General features: G+C 38.6%; 1 protein-coding gene across 5 annotated transcripts in view; it reads right to left on the bottom strand.

Moving 5' to 3' along the window:
• LOC149563971 (transducin family protein / WD-40 repeat family protein) overlaps positions 1-23,001 on the bottom strand; it is a 221,185-nt gene that overhangs the window by 122,668 nt on the left and 75,516 nt on the right. For all 5 annotated transcript variants that reach the window (XR_016364136.1, XR_016364137.1, XM_089827078.1 and 2 more), the window contains exon 11: positions 2,572-2,997. Coding sequence is in view for 3 of the 5 variants with exons in the window: in XM_089827078.1 (XP_089683204.1) it covers positions 2,572-2,997 (426 nt within the window). In the remaining 2 variants the exon portion in view is untranslated. The remainder of the gene's footprint in view (positions 1-2,571; positions 2,998-23,001) is intronic.

The following is a 23,001-nucleotide window of genomic DNA, read 5'->3' as shown; positions in this document are numbered from 1 at the left end:
ATAAGTGCCAAATATGAAGGAAAAAGATGCTCTTTGGTTTGAAATTTTTTTTTAAATGGTGAGACCTTTTCCAAGCTTGCAAATTTGAATGAGAGAGGGCAGCAAACAAGGAGAATTTGTTGCAAAATGCCAAAACATGCCCTAAACACTCTCCAACTTCCAACATTTTTTAAGATTTATGCTCATGGGACATTTTTAGAAAAAACGTGTTTCACCATAGATTTCCATGTAAAACATTTTGGTGTTTAAACACCAAAATATGAACCAAGATACAATGTAATCACTCAAAAAGAGCAAATCGATTCATCCCCATGCAAAAACGTTGAGCAAAAATGAAAATTTTTGGAGTTTTCCACAAAAACGTGCCCTAGATATGAACTCCCAAAAATGATTTTCAGCACATTAAACTCATCTTTGATGCAAGCAAAATCATCACCAAGTAAAAACGCCTTGAATGCAAAAGATTTCATTCAAATCCATGAAGAAAATCTTGAGTTATGGCCAAAATTGGATTCTTCGGGAGCAAGAACACATTTTCTTCTCAAAATCGGACTTTTCAATGAAAATAACACATTTTAAAATATGTCTTAATGCAAAATCGAACCTTTTGAAGTCACTTGCATATTTTAAAGTGTCTTCATCATTTTGATGCTTAGGCATAAAAACTTGTCTTTTCATGTCATAGCATTAAAAAGGTCCACTTTTGAGGCACTTTTTGATGTAATGGCATGAAACGTATCCTCAAAAGTGAGTTTTATATGCAATGGCATGAAAAGCTTCCACTTTTCATAGCTTTTACATGCAATTGCATATAAAAAGTCCACTTTTGAAGCCTTTTACTCATGTAATTCATTTAAAATTATAAAAATGTCACCAAATGGGTCAAAAAACAATATTCATTTATCATATTATTCAATATAATACATAAACATCATTTTAAAGTGACATTTAAATAAGTATTTGATTTTAAAAGCAAAAATTTAAAATGTAACTATATAGTTATATAGTTACTTTAAGTGAAAAATTTAAAAGTAACTCAACTTAAAATTATAACATAAAGTGCACTATAGTCACTTTAAGTTATAAATTTAAAGTAAGAGTAACTTAAAAACATAACAAAAAGTGAATATAATGTTATATTTTTTCAAAAAGTGAATGTCAAATTGAAAATATAACATATTTTTAATTCGTGTTGTTGCACCTAAAATTTCCACTTTTGAGGCACTAAAATGGGTATAACTCTTGATTGGCAACTCCGATTGACCTCTAGGTTAGACCGAATCGAAGGTAAAATTGAAAGGCATGACATGAGCAAAACCAAAGGACTAAAAATAAGCAAATGCAAACTCAAAAGCAAAGAACGGACTATGAAGGCTTCAAAAATCAAGCAAAGGCTTGATAGAAAGCAAAACGAAAAGAACTTGACGAAGGCCTTCAATAAAACAATTTGATATACGAATTGAAATTGATCAATCGATCAACATTAAACAAATGAATATCAAATTCAACCTTACAGAAACACGAAACTAGGTTGAAAAAGTTTCATGCTATTACCAACATTTTATGGTGACAAAATGCAAGATAACACTATTCTAGAAACTTTCTTGAATATCTGTACGAAATTATTTAGACAATATCAGATCTGTGAGACATAGAACAGAATGAGTTAAGAATTTGTGGTATAACAATGTTTTCTTAGAACAACTGATGCTTCTGGTGAAGATGGCATATGGCAGAAAGGACCAGCATTGTATGACATGTTCAATGTACTAAACCTGACAAGATCAATAGTGTACAAGTAGAAGAGCACATCCCTTCTTATTACATTACATATTTTGCTCATCCTAAATAATGTTACTAGTATTGCACTAACCTGTACATAAGCTATTCTTGTGCAGAGTCTCTATTAACAGCAACATAATATTTATTACATACACCTATTATCAGTTATCTCATTTGGCACTTCAATTATAATATTTTGTTCATTGTGCAATTAAATGCAGTTCTCAATTATCTGTTGTTATATTCTTCCACTAATAACATATCAAAGTTCCAGCAATATATAGCACTGCCCATCCGGTTTATGATAGAAGGTTAGATCACATCAAAATGATTAAATAAAGTTGACATCAAAAAGGCATTATTTGTGTTTATCTAAGGTTTTCCTCATATCTGAAAATGCTAGTTATGGGCCATCTTGGAGGTGTGGCATTCAAGATTTACTAATATATCATATTCAGCCAACTATAAAGAAAAATAAAATCCTGAACCTACTGTTAAATGTCAAGGATGTAACAAGTGGACGAAAGTAGCAGGAAATTGTCTGTTTACGTGCCAAAAGGAGATAATATGAATCATGAAAATAAATTGAACCCAAAATACAAGACGAGAGAGAAAGAACGTCCATTTACATACACCCCTTAGTGCCACCAAGAAAGGGATAAAGAAAAATTAAAATGAAACTGTGCTTGGATTTAATAAACTTAATCTCCTACGTGAACATAGCTCATTAGCTTGATGTTGGACCATCAAATCATTTAAAGAAATTATGTGGACAATGAAGATATCTACCTCCCAGAGATAAACATGGGTGTTGCTGGATCCGACAAGAAATAGAGGCCTTAAAGGATGACTGGCCAGTGCCCTTGTGCTTACGTTCTCGGCAGTGGCAGGAGGATCAATAAATCCCTCAAAATCTTCCCATTCACCCCAACCTAGTCCCATTGCTCCAATTCCAGCATAGCCAGGAATACCAAAAGTTACACCACTTAAATCTTTGCCTGATCTTGGTAATGAACCTAATCCAACTGTAGCTCCACCCAAACCAAGGCTTGAACCTTCTTTTCTTCCAAGCCCCACTCCAGGTGACACAAATGTAGGCACTGGAGTAGACTCTGATCCAGCCCACCCATTCCTTGGCCACTCAACACTTGACCATAAATATTCAAATGAATCAAAGTGAGGTTCCGCGGTAATCAAGTTAAGATAGATAAGTCCCTACAAAAAGAAAAGCCAGCAAGAATATAAGTTGTAGATGGAAAAGAAAACTTGAAGTTAAATGATCCATGTCTATTTACATAGCTTAAATTTGTAGATATAAGCTCCATTTACATTTCAAAAAATATTGCAAACCATAACTTCTGGAAAAATAATCCTTAATCCCTCCATCAAAGTTAAAGGCATAATGTATGACCTGATAGCCTCAAGAACAAAATGGTTCATTAGCAATGAGAATGGCAATTAGATTAAGTTTCGTATTTCTTTTCAATGTGTTCAAAAATGAATTTTTTATTTGACAATAATTAGAAAAAACATTCTCAATTTCACATCTCCAATACCTTTGGGTCAATTTATTTCCATTATAACATTACACTCCTTTAATGCCAATTATAATTGTAAATCCAGGCAAAAACATCCAGTAAACTCACATTGAATAAGATGCCCTCCTGTTAGTAATAAGAAAAGCAAATAGGTAAAAGATTAGTAAAACTAAATGTATTTAGTTTTGTATGTTAAAACAACATACTGGCTGTGTTTAAGATTTCCTTTCTATCAGAGCAGGACACATTTTCTGGCAATGTAAAAGAGAAAACTTGTTGAAAAACCTAAAGAAACAAATTTCTTATGTAAGAAATCCAGCAGAGGTGGAGGAGAGTACAAAAAGCAGCGAAGGATAAAATGCAGAAGAGAATATTATTTCTATGAGAAACCCAAATTCAATTTTGAGAATTCTTTGGCATGCACAGTTAGAGCTTACAACTGCCTCAGAAAACAATAATAAGGAAGCTTAACCTCCTGAAGTCAACTGGGTAAAGGCTGAAGAAACAAATGTAAAACAAGCACACCTAGGGAGATGACAACACAGGAGGAAGTGCTTGGAATAAAATGATAAAAAAGATGTTTATAATTGCATATAATTATGATTACATTAGAAGTTCCTAAAAAATATAAAAACTGAACATCTAATCTTATGATAGACAGATATATTAATATTTATTCAATTAAATATTCTGTTACTATTACTAAATTATTTCTAACAATTTGCTAAAGATTTTACTTTTGTACATAGTCAGCTACAATTAGTCCTTACCAAACTTCTCAAACTTGCCACTGATAAACACAATGTAACAAAAAAAGGAGATGAACAGAGAAAAAAGTGAGAAAGAAAGCACTGTGAAAAAATGGATTAGAATAGGAACTGTAGGCAGACAACCCAAAAGCAAGAAGACAAACTGAGAAATAAAATAAAAATAGGTTATCTATTAAAAATATGAAACAAACATTTGGCCCACTGTAATGATAGGAAATGGATTATTAAACAAAGACAACCTACAGAGGCAGCAGCCACCAGAAACAATAATGTTCCACAAACACTACTACCTGGCTCTCACAAGACACGAAATGCCCCCTGCCCTTCCAAGGATGCATATAAGGTACGAACATCCCCCTATGTCTTCTCTTCTTTCCTCTCCTTCTTGATGTTCCCAAGATGTCTCAGACCCTTAGAGAACCATCTCGTGCACAAATCCCATGATTTTACATTGTCAGGGGCATCCTAGGATCCCGAAAACATTCATTAACCATCTTGGCGTTTTATTATATAAGAAAGAAATTTGAGACTTGAGAAAGCCAAAAAAAAAGAGAAAACCGAGACATTAACTAGTACAATTATTTGCATGAGACAACAAAAAATGAAAGAAAAAAAAATATACAGATAAGAGAAGGAAAAGCATTTGACATTCATCTTTCATCTAATTTGATGCATCTGTTTAAGTCGAGCATTTTTGCATGTTTGAAATTTGAAAATGCAACCTGGGGATATAAGAGGAAATCACATCATAACTAATCAGATATAAAAATTTATGGCAACAAGCTAGTGATCCAAAAGATTAAATTGATAGTGATATGGATGTAAGAGGGAAATAAATGGAAGCCCTTATTTTATAAAATTTGGGCTGCATCAGTTGCTCTTATTGGGGACATATGCTCCTTGTGGGCATAATGAGATTCCAGCTATCCCTGGAGGAGCAGACCAAGCATCCATGATTCACATGATGCACGGTGAAATTGGGTGGCCCTAGGCCCTCCAAAAATGAATGTTGATTCTTTCTTCTATCAAACACATAATTCTGATCATGTAACACTTTGGCTCTTCTGAATACTACAATATTCATTGCTTTATTTATACAGTTTGGCTTTTGTTCAGCCTTCAAGAAGTCATCAAGTGCACTATGGTTTTTGCTGGGTTGAGGATTCTTATGTACTTGATCAGTCATACAAACATCTAGATCACTCCTTTGCTTGATTATCCTCGTGTAAAATTCCTTTCCACTCCATACTCAAAATGCATATCCTTTCTGCAATAAGACTTTGAAGACAATCCACATTCAAAAGACGTCACTTCACACATACCAAGGGTATGATCAAATGAGCAATCATCAGAAGTATCCTTCAATCTATCTTCCTTATCATGCTTGGCTGATTCCATCTCATTACACAACTCTTGCTCATAGGACGAGCTGAAAGACACCTCACCTTCTGAATGCATATCATGAGCTTCATAAACTCCATTAGGCCTGCTATCTTCACCATGTTGCTGATAGACTTGATTGCATAGAAAATCCTCTTCAAATAATGGATTTGAGAATATAGTGAATTCAGATGTATCTTCTATTTCTTCTTCTTCGAACAATGGGTTCAAGAATATAGAGAATTCAGATGTATTATCATGAGAGCTTTCTTTCGGATCATGAAATGTTTCATCGACAAGACTAAAATCTTCATTATCTCCTAAAACTTCCTCATGTTCATACATTGTATGCAATTCTATTTCATCTTCACAAATGGATTCCTATGAATTGTCATCTCCTTCATCCAGTACCCCTTTAGAATGAACTGATCCAACACCTTACTCACCATGGTGAATTGAGAAAAACTTTGGACCATTTCTTTCAACATATTTCTGATACTCTAGATCTAACAAGGCTGATTTCTTCCACACTGAGAGAATCCTCTTCCTCATTTTCACATTCGCTAACATCTGTAGTCATACAAATATCATCATAATCGGATTCCTCATTAGACTGTCCAGAAATTTCTTCTCCATTCCAAGTCTGAAATATCATTAGACTCATATGTTACTTCAGTCCTGCATTCATTCTCTTCTGCAACTAGTTCATTATCCATAAGCTTGAGAAAGATAAGAAACTGATGATCATACAAGAGACCTAGTTCTTGCATTCTATTGAGAAGATCAGATGATGGAGGTCTACATTCCGAAGGTATTTTTTGATAGGCATTAAACATCCTCATGAAGAATTGCACTATAAATTCTTCTTGTTTTTCTAAGCTCAAAAATGCATCCAAAGGAGATAGATAACTTGTACATTCATCCAATATTTGGAAAAGAAGCTTCAAATCAGGATCATTTGGCGAGATTCCCAACTCACGAAATTTTCTTATCAATTCCTTGCATCGAGGCATGATATCTGAAGGTACCTCTCGAAAAAATTCACCATCCTTACATACAATTGTGCCGATGTCTCACCTTCATATCTTTCCAATTTGAAAAATGCATCCAAGGGTGTCCGTTTACTTCCTCCATGGCGTAACATAAATATGATTCCTGGTCATGGTACATGATCAAATCATTTCCTTCTGAGTCTTCTCCCACAGCAGAGCTACCAACTAAAATTTTAATGCATAGAGTCACCACCTCTTTTGAGGAATGTGTTGATCTTCCAGGTTCTTACTTCCAGGAAAGTACACTTCCAAACAAACTGATATAACTACTTTTTGATTCTGGTCTACGAAATTTGAAACTCTAGGTAACTTCACAAAATTTGAAACTCTCCTCATGAAGAATTGTATTGCAAATTCTTCTTCTTGTTTTTCTAAGCTCAAAAATGCATCCAAAGGAGATAGATAACTCGTACATTCATCCAATATTTGGAAAGGAAGCTTCAAATCAGGATCATTTGGTGAGATTCCCAACTCACGAAATTTTCTTATCAATTCCTTGCATGGAGGCATGTGTCTGAAGGTACCTCCCGAAAAATATTCACCATCCTTATATACAAATGTGCCAATGTCTCACCTTCATATCTTTCCAGATTGAAAAACACATCCCCCCTATGTATGTTTGCTTCCTCCATGGCGTAACATAAATATGATTCCTAGTCATAGTACATGATCAAATCATTTCCTTCTAATTCTTCTCCCACAGCAAAGCTACCAACTAAACTTTTAATGCAGAGTCACCACCTCTTTCGAGGAATGCGTTGATCTTCCAGGTTCTTATTTCCAGCAAAGCACGCTTCCAAACAAACTGATATAACTACTTTTTGATTCTAGTCTACGAAATTTGAAACTCTAGGTAACTTCACAATATGTATTGTGAGCAACTCTCCCCATTAGAGTCACCAATCTGTTGGTTCCTAAAACCGCAGATTGGAAATCCAAGAATTTGCCACTTCTCCGATAGGATCTCTCAATCAGTTCTGGCCAACGAATGGGAATCACCTTGATTCCTCTACACTTCAGGCTCTGCTACACCTAGGTGGGTAGACCTTCTCCTCGAACTTGATCACTTGGTTTAGAGCTTTTCTAAAGTGAATCTAAGCTTGGGAGTTCTCCGGCTGGCAAGGTCTTTGAATTCGATCAAAATGAAACTGAATGTTGAATGTTTGAACTGAAGGTTTTGTGTAAGGTTTGTCAATAATGAATTTGATGCTTGTAGGAAGGAAGATATAGATTTTCTGACTTCAATAATAAAAAGATCAGTACTCTGCTTATTCAGGCAATAAAGTCAACTACAATGAAGATTTCCACATACAACTTTATAAAATTCTACGCACCTATATGGTTAAGAATTAAATAATCAAGATGCGACAGATCAAATATATATGCAATCTTAAATTAGTCCAGATTGAATTTTAACTCCTCCGGTAGGGAGACAAACAGGACACAGTTACAGAAACAATTTGATCTTTCACTATATCTATGATGGTCATATTTAAGATGCCAAATCACCGTGTTATCTTATATTTAAATTGTATACAGAATTCAAAACATGATTATAAAGGACAAACCATTTGTCATAGCCGGATACAATACGATCTAACCAGACGGCCAATGATACAATGTCACGCATGCAAACTATGGGGCCACTTCACTAGGGATTGTACTACAAAGGGAACATGACAACTACTCTACAAATGGTGTGGTCTTGGAGACCACAATGACTTGAAATGCCCTAAGCCTGAGGTGAACCTGTTGACTATAGAAAGATGTGAGGAAGAAACATTAGCCATCATTCGCGTACAAGTGAAAAAGGCAACATACCCAAATCCTGAAGAGTGGAAGAAAATGATGCAACAGGCAAAAGAAGAAATAGAAAAAGAGATGGTGGTCGAAAGAACGCAAACAAAGGACACTGCGGGTACCTCAAGGAGGAACCACATAGAACAAAACATTATATGGTAGGTAATGCAAGTTCAGGTTCCTATGAAACTAAACAACCTTCTTGCAATGCCTCAGTTACGAACAGTAATTTTAAACATGACACCATCCCCAAAGATGGCGGATGAGCCAGGGAAGAACACACACAGTGGAAGTGAAGTTCCCATGGCAAACCAATGCCACTCACATTAAACACAGGAAGACACCCTGCAGTAGTTGAGATGCGTATCCTCTATACCATCCTAACGGACACCCTTGTGGATGGAGGATTGGGCATAAATGTGCAACCTAAGGAAACGTGGAAGAAGTTGGGACAACCAGCCCTATGGCTGCCTACATTCCAATTGCTTAGCGCCGATCAACATGGAATCAAACCCCTCGAAACTCAAGCGGCACAAACTGTAACAATCGGGACACAACCCTTCTTACTCGACTTTGTGGTCATTTCGTTGAAAAGGAAAGGTTACAACGCCATCATCGGAAGGGGTTGGCTAGTACAGCCAAAAGTAAGAAGGGCCTGGAAGAGGAACACCTTTTCGATGGGAAGAGGGGGTTGCAGGTTTATAACTGACTTGCACACCCAGATGGTGGGGGAAGATGTAGCGTCTTTGTCGAACTTTGAAGGTGAAAAGGGAGACAACGAAAGAAAGAAGAGGATGGAACTGGATAAGGAAGGAATCCTGAAATTAGGAGGACCCCACGATGACCTAGACTCATTGAATGGCTTATTCCTTTGGCAAATGGAGGACTATGAGCTCTTTCCAAGTTGTCACATGTTAGGAGTGGAAGGAGGAAATAACGAAGATGGAAAAAATGAATTTCTAATAGAGTACAAAGAGGTCAAGGAGAGGCACCAATCAATGAAATTCTTGCACATACATTCAGCAAAGACAAACCTATTAAATATGAAGAACCCTCAGTGAGTACGATGAACTTAGGAGACGAAGCCAACCCAAAGAACATTTTTATGGGAGATGACTGGAATCTAGTACTAAAAGTGGCACATTTAAGATATTCATGGAGTATAAAGATGTTTTTGCATGGACATACAAAGACCTGAAGGGGATACTACCAGAATTGTGTGTCCACCGCCATCCCACTAATACAAGGAGCAGTACCCGTACAAAAGCAACCAGACCGCATGAATAAAAACTACGCCAACACGGGGAACTCAAGGGGACATTACATTCACTGGCAAAAATGGGGACATTAAATTCACTATACAAGATGGGACTTGACCAAATCCTCCGGCGATATCGAAAGTATTAAAAGAAGTACATGAAGGGCCCGCAGGCGGACATATAGGGTCAGACACAACTGTATGCAAGATACTTCTTGCAGGATTGTGGTGGCCTACAGTGCACAACGATGCCAGGGAATGGGTCGTTGGATTGGACACATGCCAAGGAGACGAAAAACCATTGAAAAGGGATTTTATGCCCCTAAACCCCTCACATGCATAGGGACTGTTCAAACAGTGGGGACTAGATTTTGTTGGACCCCTAAAGATAAGCAAAGCCCACATATGTCAATACATCGTCGTAGAAACGGAGTACCTCACAAAGTGGGTAGAGGCAAGGGGCCTACTAGACAACTCTGCACTCAGTACGACGAGATTCATCTATTAACAAATCATTACAAGGTACGGCATACCAATTCAACTGACAAGTGACCGCGAAGGACACTTTCTCAACCATGTCATCAAATTACTTATGACACAATTTAAAATCTATCATTCACTTTCAAGCCCATACTACTCGAGAGCAAACGGACAAGCAAAATCAACAAACAAAATCTTGGTATCAGTGATCTGTAAATCGTTCAGTGTCGAAGGTGAAGATTGGGAAGAGAAGTTACCATCGGCACTATGGGCTTACTGGACCTCCTACAAGGTCACCAAGGGACACACCCCATTTCAATTAATGTATGGTTAGGAGGTTGTAGTACCAACAGAGTTTATGGTACCAAGCTTACGAATAGCAATTGAAAACAAGTTGGGAGACATGGAGAGTCTCAAAGAGAGCTTATATAACCTGAACAAGCTCGACGAACAAAGACTACAAGCACAATGGGCCACCGAGGTTTCATAGTTTAGGCACACGTTTGGCACAACAAGCACTTGAAGTTGAACAAATTCCAACCAGGCCAATTAGTATTGAAATATAGTAGGCAGAATGAGATCAAACCTGGTAAATTCAAAGTAAAGTGGGTTAGACCATACAAGATTTGTGAAGTGGGCGATAACGAAGCAATCAAACTCTGGATGCTAGACAGGAAGGAAGTGACCAACCCGGTAAATGGTTCAAAATTAAATATTTACCATCAGAGGAATGACGGTTGAGGTGATACCTGAACAAATCAAATACGAATAATTAATAATAATAATAGTAATAAAATATATACATATTGAACCAAAAAAAAAAAATTAAAAACTATAGGCAATTGCTAGCATTATGATATAAAAGTATGACTTGAAACAATATATCAAAACACCATAAGAGGAAACCAAAAACTGTACAGACACTTCCCAACACATGAGTTAAAAATGTAATGTATGACCAAAGGAGGTAAAACTTAAAGACCATACAACCTAGTAGGCACCATTCAAAACAAGAAGGCTAAGTTGGATCACCATACGGACTGGGCAAAGGGAAAGGATAGCAAAGAAGCAACCATATGCTATAGGAAAGGAAGAGCACCGTACGGCTTTAGAAGGAGATAGAGGGAACATGGTATTAAGTTCTAATAGGAGGTCATTTCAGTTGTTGTACGAACATAGATAAAGAAAGTTTCAGGCACATTACATTTCAGTCATCGTACGGCCGTAAAGGGCATGTACAAAGGAGAGTGTAACAAAAGATACAAAGCAGTAAAATACTGCCGTACTATCTCCTGCGTCAGGTTCTCCACTCGGCTCTCTACCACAGGCTCTCTAGCAGTCCACTCCTGCCTCATCTCTAGAGTCTCTATGCTAGGCCACCCTCGTGCATTGAAGCATACTGTAAAGGCAGATGGGCAACCAACTTGCATGAAAGATAAAACCTACTCCAACTTCTGCACCACTATCTCCAATGCACATGTCTATGCAGAAATCACTACTTGGCGACCTCAAGTCACAATTGTAATGATGTATTACAATTACTAGTGCAAACTTGTAGGACTAGACCCTGTAGTTTTACCTCTCCCTTAGTTTTTACTAGAGTTGGGAAAAGGAAGATGTAATTGTAATGATGTATTTACTTTTAGGTTTACAAAAATTATTTACTGTTTTGCTTCCAGCCATCAGCATTCCTCACAAGAATGTGATTTTGTACCCAATTTGTGTTTTAATACATCTAGACTAAAGTTGTTTCTTTTGTGTTCTCTTTTATTGACTTATTATATGCATCTTCTTATTGAATTTTGCAAAAAACATGCATTTCTAGTTAAATTGAAGCAATTTAATAAGTTCCCTAGATCTTGGTCAATAATTAGCCAAGCTTTCTCCGAATTTTTTTCCATGCCTCGATGAGTTTTCCAACTATGCCTAGAAGGAAGAGGTGTGACTTTGGAAGGACATGACTTTTCTGCTACAAAGAATAAGAATAGCTTAGATCGTATTATACAGCCATTGTGCATTTAATCAGTAATTGTGCTATGAATAATAAATATTTTATGCAACTTATCTACCTATATTCATTTGTAGAAATCAGTTTGTAAGCACTTAATGCACTCGATCTGATTATATGCATCAATAAATATTGTTTACAATAAAACTCATATTTATACTATATTTTTGCTTATATATAGCCATGTATTTATATCATAATCAATAAAATGTAAAGTTGGAGGAAGTAAGGGAGGTCTAGTTTAGTAGCTCCCACGAACTGACTACGATAACCCAAGGGATGGAATTGGTCATAGCTAGACATTTTTACCTCTTGTGGACCGAGAGGCGAGTTGATTAGCCAATAGATAGAACTAATCCTAGTTGCACATTCCTATCGCTTGTGGAATGATGGTTACCCCAAGGGATGGAAATAGTCATAGATAGACATTCATGCCTGGGCTGAAAGGTGAGTTGATTACCCAAGAGATGGAACTTTTTATAGTTGGACATTCCTGTTGCTTGTGGAATTTGGATAAGTGTGTGCTCTTAGGCTTAGTTGGGTCAAGCAATTTACTAGAGCCTTTCTGAGTTTCCTACCAAAATTATGATTGGTTATGGGATTAGCCAGTCATAATTCTTATTATAACCTTGTATTACACATACTAATGTATTTATTCATTATTTCTCAAACTATCAATGATTATAAAGTTCACTTTAGCACATTATTGTTGGAAATGTCAATTGCACTCAAATAGGTCAACTACAATTTGGGACATTACAAGTGGTATTAGAGAATCATTCCTACTCGCCTAAGGGGCAAACAATGTTAGGATTAACAAGACAAAAATAACGATTATATGCAAATATAACCAATATCAGAAAATAATAAACCACATAGAAGAGAACACAAGACACAAAGATTTAACGTGGTTCACCCAATACCTAGGCTACATCCACCGAACAACAAGTCACTTATTTTTATGATCCAATGATTACAATAGGATTACAATCTATAATCCCTTACAGCTCAATACCGCCACATGAAGCTACTATCTCATCACACTCTATAAAATCCATAACCCTAAGCCATTTTATACAATCTTTTTTGTCGCTTACAAAATTAGGGCTAGAATAATTACATGTCGGCCCTCAGAAAAATAGGCAATAAAATAGCCCCAATAAAAATTTATGGTGAGTGTATAGTACTTCCTTTATCAGTCACCACAGACTAACAAACAATAGTTAATGCTACTTACTCAAATGGCTTTTAAACTTTAAGGGCTCTAGAAAGGGAATAGAAGATATTTGCAAGCCAAGGAAATAAAAGATGTGAACAAATGGAAATGAATTGAAGACTTTTTTGGAGAAAAATGGTCAAACATATTAAGCTCTTCAACCTCTATAGAATATAACCATCACCATGAATACTCTTAGACCCAACCAAAGAATGAAGGTGACATCACTTCTAACCAAACTGAAAGTGACAATAGAACTATATTAGGATCAACCCTAGAAACAACTCATCCTCTTATTTTAAATATGAAAAGGCAATGAAGAGGAGATGAGGAGATTAAATACACCCAACCTTAATCTGAATGAACTTGCCCAAGCATATGCAAGGCTTGACCACGAAGTCAAGAAGAGCATCCCTTTGACCATATATTATGAGATCAATGTAGTATCCCCTTTCACCATTATTTTGTGGCATACTTTACAGTCTGTGTGCCATACTTATTTGTTTTCCTTGAGGCCTCCTTTCTTGGCCCTTTACTTCATCATGCACAACATATCCCATCGAAGGGCTTGCACCACCTTTGATTCACTATTGCTACTGCTATCTTCCATAGTTTTTTCAACACTTATTTTATTCTTTCCTCGCGATGTAGTTTTTGCTTTCAAAGTCCATCACCTAATTGTAAGATTTAACATATGAGGATTGAGTTACTACCTTCATCTTCTTCCCTAGTGAAGGAATCAATCCTTAGATGAACCAACATTTCTTTAACACATCGACATTTTGAATCTCCAACTTACCCAACAACTCTTGATCCTACAACTGTAAGCTCGTACACTTTCATTTTTTCCTTGTTTGGTGTTATAAAGTTAAGCCACAATGTCTCTAAAGTGTTGAAGTTCCTTCTGAATTCCCAAGTTACAATACATAACAAGCACACAAGATACCTCAATATCCCACTAAATAGTTATCTCAAGACCATCATATGAATATAATTCTCAAGATCTATAGACTTCTTACCTATTTAGGAAACTATCCATGTATAACATCCCTTTCTATGGCTTCTCCCATCCCCCTTTTCTGAAAACTTCCAGGAAAAGTCTCGAAAACTTGAGGACTTTAGGAAAAAAAAATTGGGATGTTTGTACGTCCCAGGGATGGTTGGGGATGCCTTGGAAATCCCCAAGATGGCTGCGTGTCCCCAATTTTATAGACAACATCAGCACTTATAAAATATTATTCTTTTTTAACTTTCAAGTGGACCCCTCCTTCCTAGTTCGCCCTAATGTGCTTATTACTGTTTGGTAGTTAATTCCTGCTATTTGGGGCCCTCTTATTAGTATTTGACAACATTCTGTTAAGAATCATGGAATTAATATTGCTGTTATAGTCATGCTACATGCTCAGAACTCTATTGCAGACTATTTGCAAGGTGCTGGGAAAGTCTGAAAAGTGCATAATAGACCTAAAACATGCATCCTTATGTCATTTTCTCACAATACACTAGTGCTAGGTTGGTCTTGGGTTGATTTTGGTCCTATGTGGAAGATATGGTGAATATTGGAAGTTGTATCAAGATATCGTCTTACTATAACAGACCTATATCATTATCAAAACTGTATAGAGGACCCTTTTGTATTAATACTTACAATGAATCAGAAATGTAGTTTCAAAATTAAATGATAGTAGTGTATTTCAATTTGGAGGTGGGTTATTGTTCTTATTGCTATTGAAAATGAATTCTAAATATGTTCTCCCATTCTCGTTGCCATTGATAACATTGTTGTCAATTCTTATTCAAAATTCCAAGATTCTTCTGCAGATTGATGTTTTTGGACTCCCGCCCATCTTGACTCCTACGCGTCAACCCTCGATGGCCCTGGTTTTGTTCCCGCATGACATGTGTCTAGCAACGTTTATTGGTAAGGGTTACCTTCTTTTTTGATCTAGTGTGGCGTCCATCTTTGCCCATGTTTGTTCTTTGCTCGTGTTTGTTCTCTGCTCGAACTGGTTTTACTAGCATCGTGTTCCAAACCAGTGCGGGTTTCTCGTTGTCGTTGGTTGCTCACCCTACTCGCACACCTCTCCCTGTTCACATTTGGAGCCCCGACCTTGCTCGAGCTTGCCGGTGGCTGCCCTTATGTCGCCCTCGTGTCTTTGCCAGTGGATACCCTTGCGTGACTATGTTTTATCCCCGGTTTTGTTTTTTCTCCCACATGACGACCATCACTGCTTTGGCTCCTAATCCTTTTCACCTACTTGCTTACAACTCTCAGCTCTCTGCTCGACTAGCGGTGTTGTTCCCTGCTCAACCCAAGTTGTTGTTCCCTACGGCCTTTGTTGGTAACAACAACCTTGATGCACGATTGTTGCACATACTTGGTGGCTTCTTCTTGCCGCTGCGTGTAATATCCCCATTTTAGCAGTTGACCAAGTGTGTGTGCGTTAGCCTTGTTCTACATGGTCCCGAGGGCTAACGAAGGGTTTAATGGGATCCTGGAGTGTTTTGGCCTAGTCATTTCCAATTTGGGCCAAAACGAAGTTGATTTACTCAGTTTCAAGCATACTTACTATTTTTAGTAAGTCGGAAGGACACAGTGCAGGTCAATTTTGGTGATTGGATTTGATACTCCTTGGTGAGAGCTTTCCGATGAGCTATCACTCGCATTATTCGGAGTCTGATTGCTAATACATTTTAATGCCTGAAGTTTTATTAAAGTAACGTCTAATTTAATTGTAAAATATTAAAGTGTTACTTTAATATTTATTTTATGGGGATGTGTACCCAAGGGAGACATAAGGGGTATTTTACTATATGTTTTATATATTACACATCTTTTATCCCACATTGCCCATATGAGTTGAGCGGACCCTTGGAAATAGAATAAAAGGAAGCATTTGTGGCTTCATTAGACAGGTTGAATATGAGAAGAAATTGGTGTGTGAGTTGCAGCTCCGTTCTTGGCATTTGAGGACGTTTATCCTCTCTTGTAACATTCTAGATGTCATTCCCTTGGGGTTTGGCCTTTGGAATTCTTTGTTATCGGCTTCATTATCAGGCAGTTTAGTTGCATTTCCAGCTACAGGCAGATTTGGTATTTTGCTCATATCTTCTTCACTACTTGTCCGACGCTTATGCCGCTTTGAGGGAATGATATTACGAAGGTAGTGGACTGATTGAAGGACAAAGTACTGTAGCAGCACTAATCATGCGGCACTGTAGCAGCAAGTTCGAAAGCATGGGCTAGAGTATTATGTCAATAATGCTGAAGTAATTAGTGAGTTGATAAATCTGCCATGTATTTGGTTTTATGAATTTCGAAAATAACATTTTATTGGCAGTAGTTCATTTCCACTTTGCATATTATTGTAGTTTCTTTCTTGTTTATGTTGTATGATACCAATTCCATGCACAAAACACAACAAACAAATAAACGTTTGATTTCCGAAGTTATAAGGGGTTTAAAACATTAAACAGAGAAATAAGAGGTTGAATGCAAACTATTTGACATAATTCCTTTCAGCAATTTGGTTTAGTTTTTTGGGACATTCAAGGGTGCCCATTACACTGCGGCTAGCACTTTGCATCTAGCTTCAAATGGGATCATCTAAGCCTTTCCCAAAAACTGGACCTGCTATACTAACAGCAAACACTCCAACACCCCCACTCATATATCAAAGACTCCCTGACAGGTTGATGAAGGCAGAAGTTGATAACCAGGACCTAAGAGATATTGTTCTTGAACTCTCTAAGACTATGGCAGCAATTAAAATACAGGTTGAATCCAACATGTCCACCATTTCCACTTGTTCTGTTACTCTTCTATCAGAAACAGCAGACATAACAAAACACTTTGACATGGTCATCAATCGGCTTGCAGACCTGGACTCCTTCAGAAACCAGCAATGTGATCTTGTGATGAAACACACTACTTTTCTATTGGAAACAGAAGAAAAGGCTAAGTCGTGGGTCTCTTTCTGTGTGAATCCCATATCAGATCCTCTTATTGGTGTCAAAAAGATCGTCCAAGGACAGATTACCAAGGAACGATGGAGGAGGGCCCGTGAGCTTAACCTCAGAGTGTGGGGCCTCCCTACGATTATTGTAGATCCCATGGCAGTTGGGCAGTCCTTCCTTTCTCGCTAACCAGCTCAGTATCACTGATATTTCGCTGGACACGTGTTGGGTGGGACCGGATGGTACACTCTTTTTGAGATTCACCTCGCCTTTGGACAAATTGAAAGCCCTCCGATCGTAGAGGAAGCTATTCCCTCTCTCGGAAAAGATCCTCTTAGATGAGGGCCTCACAAGAGCGCAGGTGGCTGGATTGCAACATTCAAGGAGTTTGGTTGTTGAGGCGAGGCAAGCCAATAAATGGACAACGATCCATAACCTTAGAGCTATTATTCGTGACTCCCCGCTCGTTGGCTAGGATCAGAGGCCAAACCCTTCAGACCAAATGACGGTCCCACCAGCAGTCGCATGGAGTTGTGACCTCCTCATCTACCTCCCTCCATGTCAACTGTTGGAACAGTAATGGTACTCCTTGGTCATTACTAGGTTTGTTTGTTGATGCTCTGGGCTCGGTGGATATTCTTGTGGTTACGAAGACTCGCAAGAGTCCAGTTCGCCCTCTCCCAGGGTTCGAAGGATTTAGGTGGCTCTCAATTTGTAGGGAGGAGGTTTGTACTTTTGGGGGTGTTCGGGGTTTGGGTGGTGTTGCTTGTTTGATCAAAGACGACCTCTTCAATGCTACTTCGGTTGTCCACTCTGATACTGCAGCTCGATTCATGTGGATCTAGATCCAAGTCAGCCACTCTGTGAAGTCTTCCAAAGATATCTTCATTGTAGTATGTTACTTCCCACCGATCTCCTCTGCATACGCTATCCATAGTCCTATCAATGGTGATCCCTTCTCTAACCTTCTTGAGTGCATCTCGAAGTTCTCTGGGTTGGGCGACATCACATTTTGGGAGGCTTTAATGCTCGGACCAGAGACCTCCAGACCTCCCAGCACGACCGCCTTACTGATTCAATCTGCACAAAGGAGTGGGATCCGAACGGTATGGGCTTTCAGCGTGACTCTTCTGACAGCCTAGAGCCTCTTTCGAGTTATGGTCGCCATCTCCTTTAGTTTTGTGTGTCTTTTGACCTGTTGATTATGAATGGACTCCGTTGCTTTCTAAGCTCTAAGTCCTTCACCTGTTGGCCCCATGGCGGCGGCGCAAGTATGGTGGACTACATTCTTGCACCTTCTTTTGTTATTCCTTCCATCACCAGATTCACCATTACCCGCCCCCCCCCCCCGGCTGATCACTCTATCGCTAGCCTTTGTATCAGTTTCACCCCTCTCGCCCCCACCCATACCCCAGCTCCACCCCCCACCCTTTCCCGTTGTCCCCATACTACCTTTCACTTTTCTGATGGCAATGACTACCTCTTCACCCTCCATCTCAGACGACTGCTCCACCCGGACCGCTTCACTAACCCCTCCTAGATATCACCCCTTTTTGACCTAGTTGTTGATGGTATTTGGGAATCTGCCCTCCTCTCCATCCCCCACTAAACCTTCCCCCCTCGGTCATACTAACCATAAATCCTGCCTGATGAATCTTTGGTTTGACGATGAGTGTAAGTCTTTCCACCTCTCCTTGCATGCCTCCTTCACTGCCCACTCCCCCTCATACACAGTTGCACTCCTCTTATGACCAACTTACCTGCCACAAGAAGCATGTTTTTGTGGCTTCTTAGTGCTGATCCTTCTGCGACACACTCACCAATGATCCCAAATCCTTTTGGCGCACTTTGTTCCCCTACCTTCCACTCTAAACTAGCACACCCCAGTTTTGCATGCCTTCATCCTCTACGATATCCCGGACCAACTTCCCACTCACCCCACCTCTCCCACCCACTACCACCTCTTCACTCCCTCCATTGTTGGGGAGACCATTAGACTCATGAGATACAGTGGAGCGGCTGACAAAGATGGTTTTCAAGCTGAGCTTTTCAAGCTCAATACTCTGATCCTGTGCCCCATTCTTCCGATGCTCTTCAACATGGCAGTTTGTACTGGTTTCCCTACTTCCTGGTCGAGAAATGTGATCTACCCGATTCATAAATCCAAGCTAGCTTCAAACCCCAGTAACTATAGGACCATCATGATTGGGCGTACCTTCGCCAAGCTTTATGCCACGGTGCTAAACATTATCCTTACCAGATAGGTTGATAGGCGACAGTGTCATGCTCGTGGGCACGCTGGATTTTGTGCAAACTACCAGACCATGGATCATATCTTGACATTACGAGCTATCATTGAGGAGGCACGACACCATTCTACGAAAGTCTACTATTGCTTTGTAGACTTTCGTAAGGTGTTTGACTCGGTGCCTAGGGGGGCTCTCTTTCAGAGACTCAGAGATATTGGTACTCCTGATATTTTTGTGATGGCAATCATGAGACTCTACAAGACAGTGGTTGGCAGATTTAGAACTCTAGAGGGATTTTCTGATCCAATACACAACACCATCAGGGTGAAGCAAGGATGTACGCTCTCCCCTACACTATTCGACACTTGTATTGATGAGCTTGAGTCCTTCCTCAGTGAGTCCTTCCTCAGTGAGGCTTCGCTCCCTAGGGATGGTTGTTACCTGCACCAAGTTCTGATCTCCATTCTCATGTTCGCAAACGATGTGGTTCTACCGGCCTCCTCTCCAGAGCGGCTCCAGAGGCTTATTGATCGACTTGCTTTGTTTTGTGATCAGCGCCAGCTATGAGTGAACCTGAGCAAGACTCGAGTTATGGTCTTTAACTGCTTGAAGACTTCACAGCTCCACTTTAGCTTTCAGGGCCAGTAGATTGAGATTGTCTCTTCTTACACTTACTTGGGGGTCAAGTTCTTCGGCCCTCGTTTCAGTATGAGACTGGCCCACCTTCCTAGAGTGGCCAAGGGCATGGGATCTCTCGCCCTCCTGGAGAGGCAATGCTTCCAACACCATTTCTAGGACACTTAGTCCAAGCTTTGTCTATTGGATTCCCTGGTTAGACCCACTATTCTCTATGGTGCAATGATTTGGGGTCTATCTCTTCTTGACTCTAACTGGGCTACGATTGAATGGCATGGTTTATCCATGTCTTCATATGAATGTAATGTATATATGCAAATTTTCCTATATATTTTATATTTTTGGATTTTCCCTATATCGGATTTTCGGATTTTATACTGGGTACCTCTACCAATACCTCCTCTGAAGATGTGGAAGCCATTGTTGTATCAAATTCCTCGAATTTCTTTGCTTCCCCCTCATTAGTAAATCCCTGTAAGTCATAATCTGGGGACTTATCATCATCCAATAAATACTCTAAGTCATCACCCAACATTTGATATGATATACTAGATTAGTTGCACCATGAATCATCAACATGTGTGAAGATCAAATGTCTCCAAAACACTAGTATCAACACCGTCCAACTGAGACCCCTTTGTTGTCACCTATTGTTGCATACATGACTTAATGTCATCATGTGAATCAACAACACTAGGACATAAGTTTACATCACCTGACTCCTCTATAACACTGAAATCATGAGTAGCATCACTAAGTAGCTCCATGCCCTGATTCTCTACACATGAGAATATTTTTGTCCCCTACATTGACCCAACACTATGACTACTGCCATAAAAATTAGAAGTGTCAGTGCTCATACCCTCTTCAAAAACAACACTGTCATCAAGAGAGTCTATGCTAACAATGGTAACAACTGCATCTTTTGCACTCACACTATCCACAATATAATCAACATACTCTCATAAGGGACTCCTACCCTGAAAATCAGACCCTATATTACCCATATCCCCACTACTACCAACTGATGTAAGATTACCATCAAAGGTAGTTAGCATTTTCCAAAACACTAACTCTAAAATCCTCAAACTGCTACTACTTGATGTTATTGTCCTTTAATGAAACAAACACATCTACATGTCCTTGTGTACAATCTCCAACATCATAAGTGCTGATAGGATTAGTGGCTACCACACTAAGCACGGGAACATCTTTACCATTATCGCCAACTGCTAAAAACTCATGGTGAAGACTTATGGATGTTTTACCTGTGAAAAAACCTAGTTTATCTTCCAGCTTTTTTTTCTATTAAGATAGTTTAAACATTTACAAGCATATCCAAGAGTCTAAGATAAAACAGAAAATCACACCCCCAATTACATATACAGTTACAAAAATTTTGGGGAGTGATATCAAAACTTAAAAGATCGCAGCACTATCAGATTTTACATTTACTTCATTGATTACAGCTTTTTACATATTTATCATAACAAAAATTAAACTTAAGAAACAAACTAGCTCCAGCCATCATTATGGCTGTCATGATCAGGTTGAGCCCCTAGAACTTCATTAAGGTTTTGAGTCACATCAGCAGTTGCCTCCTCCTGACTGGCTGAACTGTATCCTTGAAACATATTACTTACATTGTTCAAATTTGCTGCCTCTGAAGGAGCTAACAAACTCTGGTACTCAGCAATATAATTTGCTGAATGCACATTATCCTTATTGATCAGCAGGCTGCCTTCTCGCATAAGGATCATGAAATCACTCTTGGAGATATGTAACACCAAAGCAACCTGAGACATAATGTGAAAATGGGTGAGTTTAAAATTAAACTCAGTAAGTACCCTTCTCTCCTAAAAGATTTCTTTGTTCCTATCCTTCCAAAGAGTCCATAAAATCTCGGTTGAAAGAGCAAACCAAAAAGTGTTAAGTTTAGAATCAAATTTCTTTACACAACCAACAAGAATCACTCCAGGTGATACTACCTTCATAGTTCCATAGACAAGACGAGCCAAGAAAAATAGACCACAACTTACGAGCATAAACACATTGGAAAAGTAAATGTTCAAACGACTTAGTCACATTACACAAACTGCAAGACATAGGGGATAGACCAATAGAAGAAAGAATTTGACCAACGGCTAACTTTTTTAACAACAGCAACCATTTAAAACAAATCTTTTTAGGCTCGGCTTAACCTTTCCAAAAAAATTCAAAAAAGAAAGACCAATCAGAGAATAGATTAATTTGCCCCCAGCACTAGATCACTCTAGCAATGAGAGAAGAATCATTCTTCACACAGATACAACCCTTTAGAAGTGGTATCCTTCAACAGAATACCATCAGCCCATTTAGCTTTATCAAGAAAGACCTTTGAATCAATAATATCACAGGGGCTATTGAACTTAATCACTTTCTTAATCAATGTGTAAGTCTTTTTCTGAGAATTGGGAATATTAAATCTGTCTTTTAACTGCTCTACTCCCCTAACTGCCCACCCATCAAGATATCCTGAATCAATGAAATCCCCTTCAAGTTCCAAGCCTTGGCAGAACAACTTTGAGTAAGGGCCAAAGCTTTATTATTATACGAAAGCCCCCACCAAATGGATCTATCCTTCACAAGGAAATAAGGAGGTCCTCCTGCTGCTTCTCTTCCTGTATAAACTTCCTCACCTGGATCCATGTTTACTGTATGGGTAAAATAAATGAGTGCATACAAACAATGGAACACGAACAGAAAACTCCTTTTATTATATTCGCATATGCCAGACATTACATTATGCTTCATAAGATCAACAATAGAAGATGCTTTACAATGATCCCAGACAGGATATAAATACTATCCACTGAACCTTCCTGAAGGAGTCCGT

Source organism: Cupressus sempervirens, chromosome 4 (assembly GCF_028749045.1).
Source record: "Cupressus sempervirens isolate cs-2001-9-10 chromosome 4, ASM2874904v1, whole genome shotgun sequence".
Lineage (NCBI taxonomy): Eukaryota > Viridiplantae > Streptophyta > Pinopsida > Cupressales > Cupressaceae > Cupressus > Cupressus sempervirens.
Note: the sequence above shows the minus strand (reverse complement) of the source record. Positions and strands in the feature narration are given on the sequence as shown.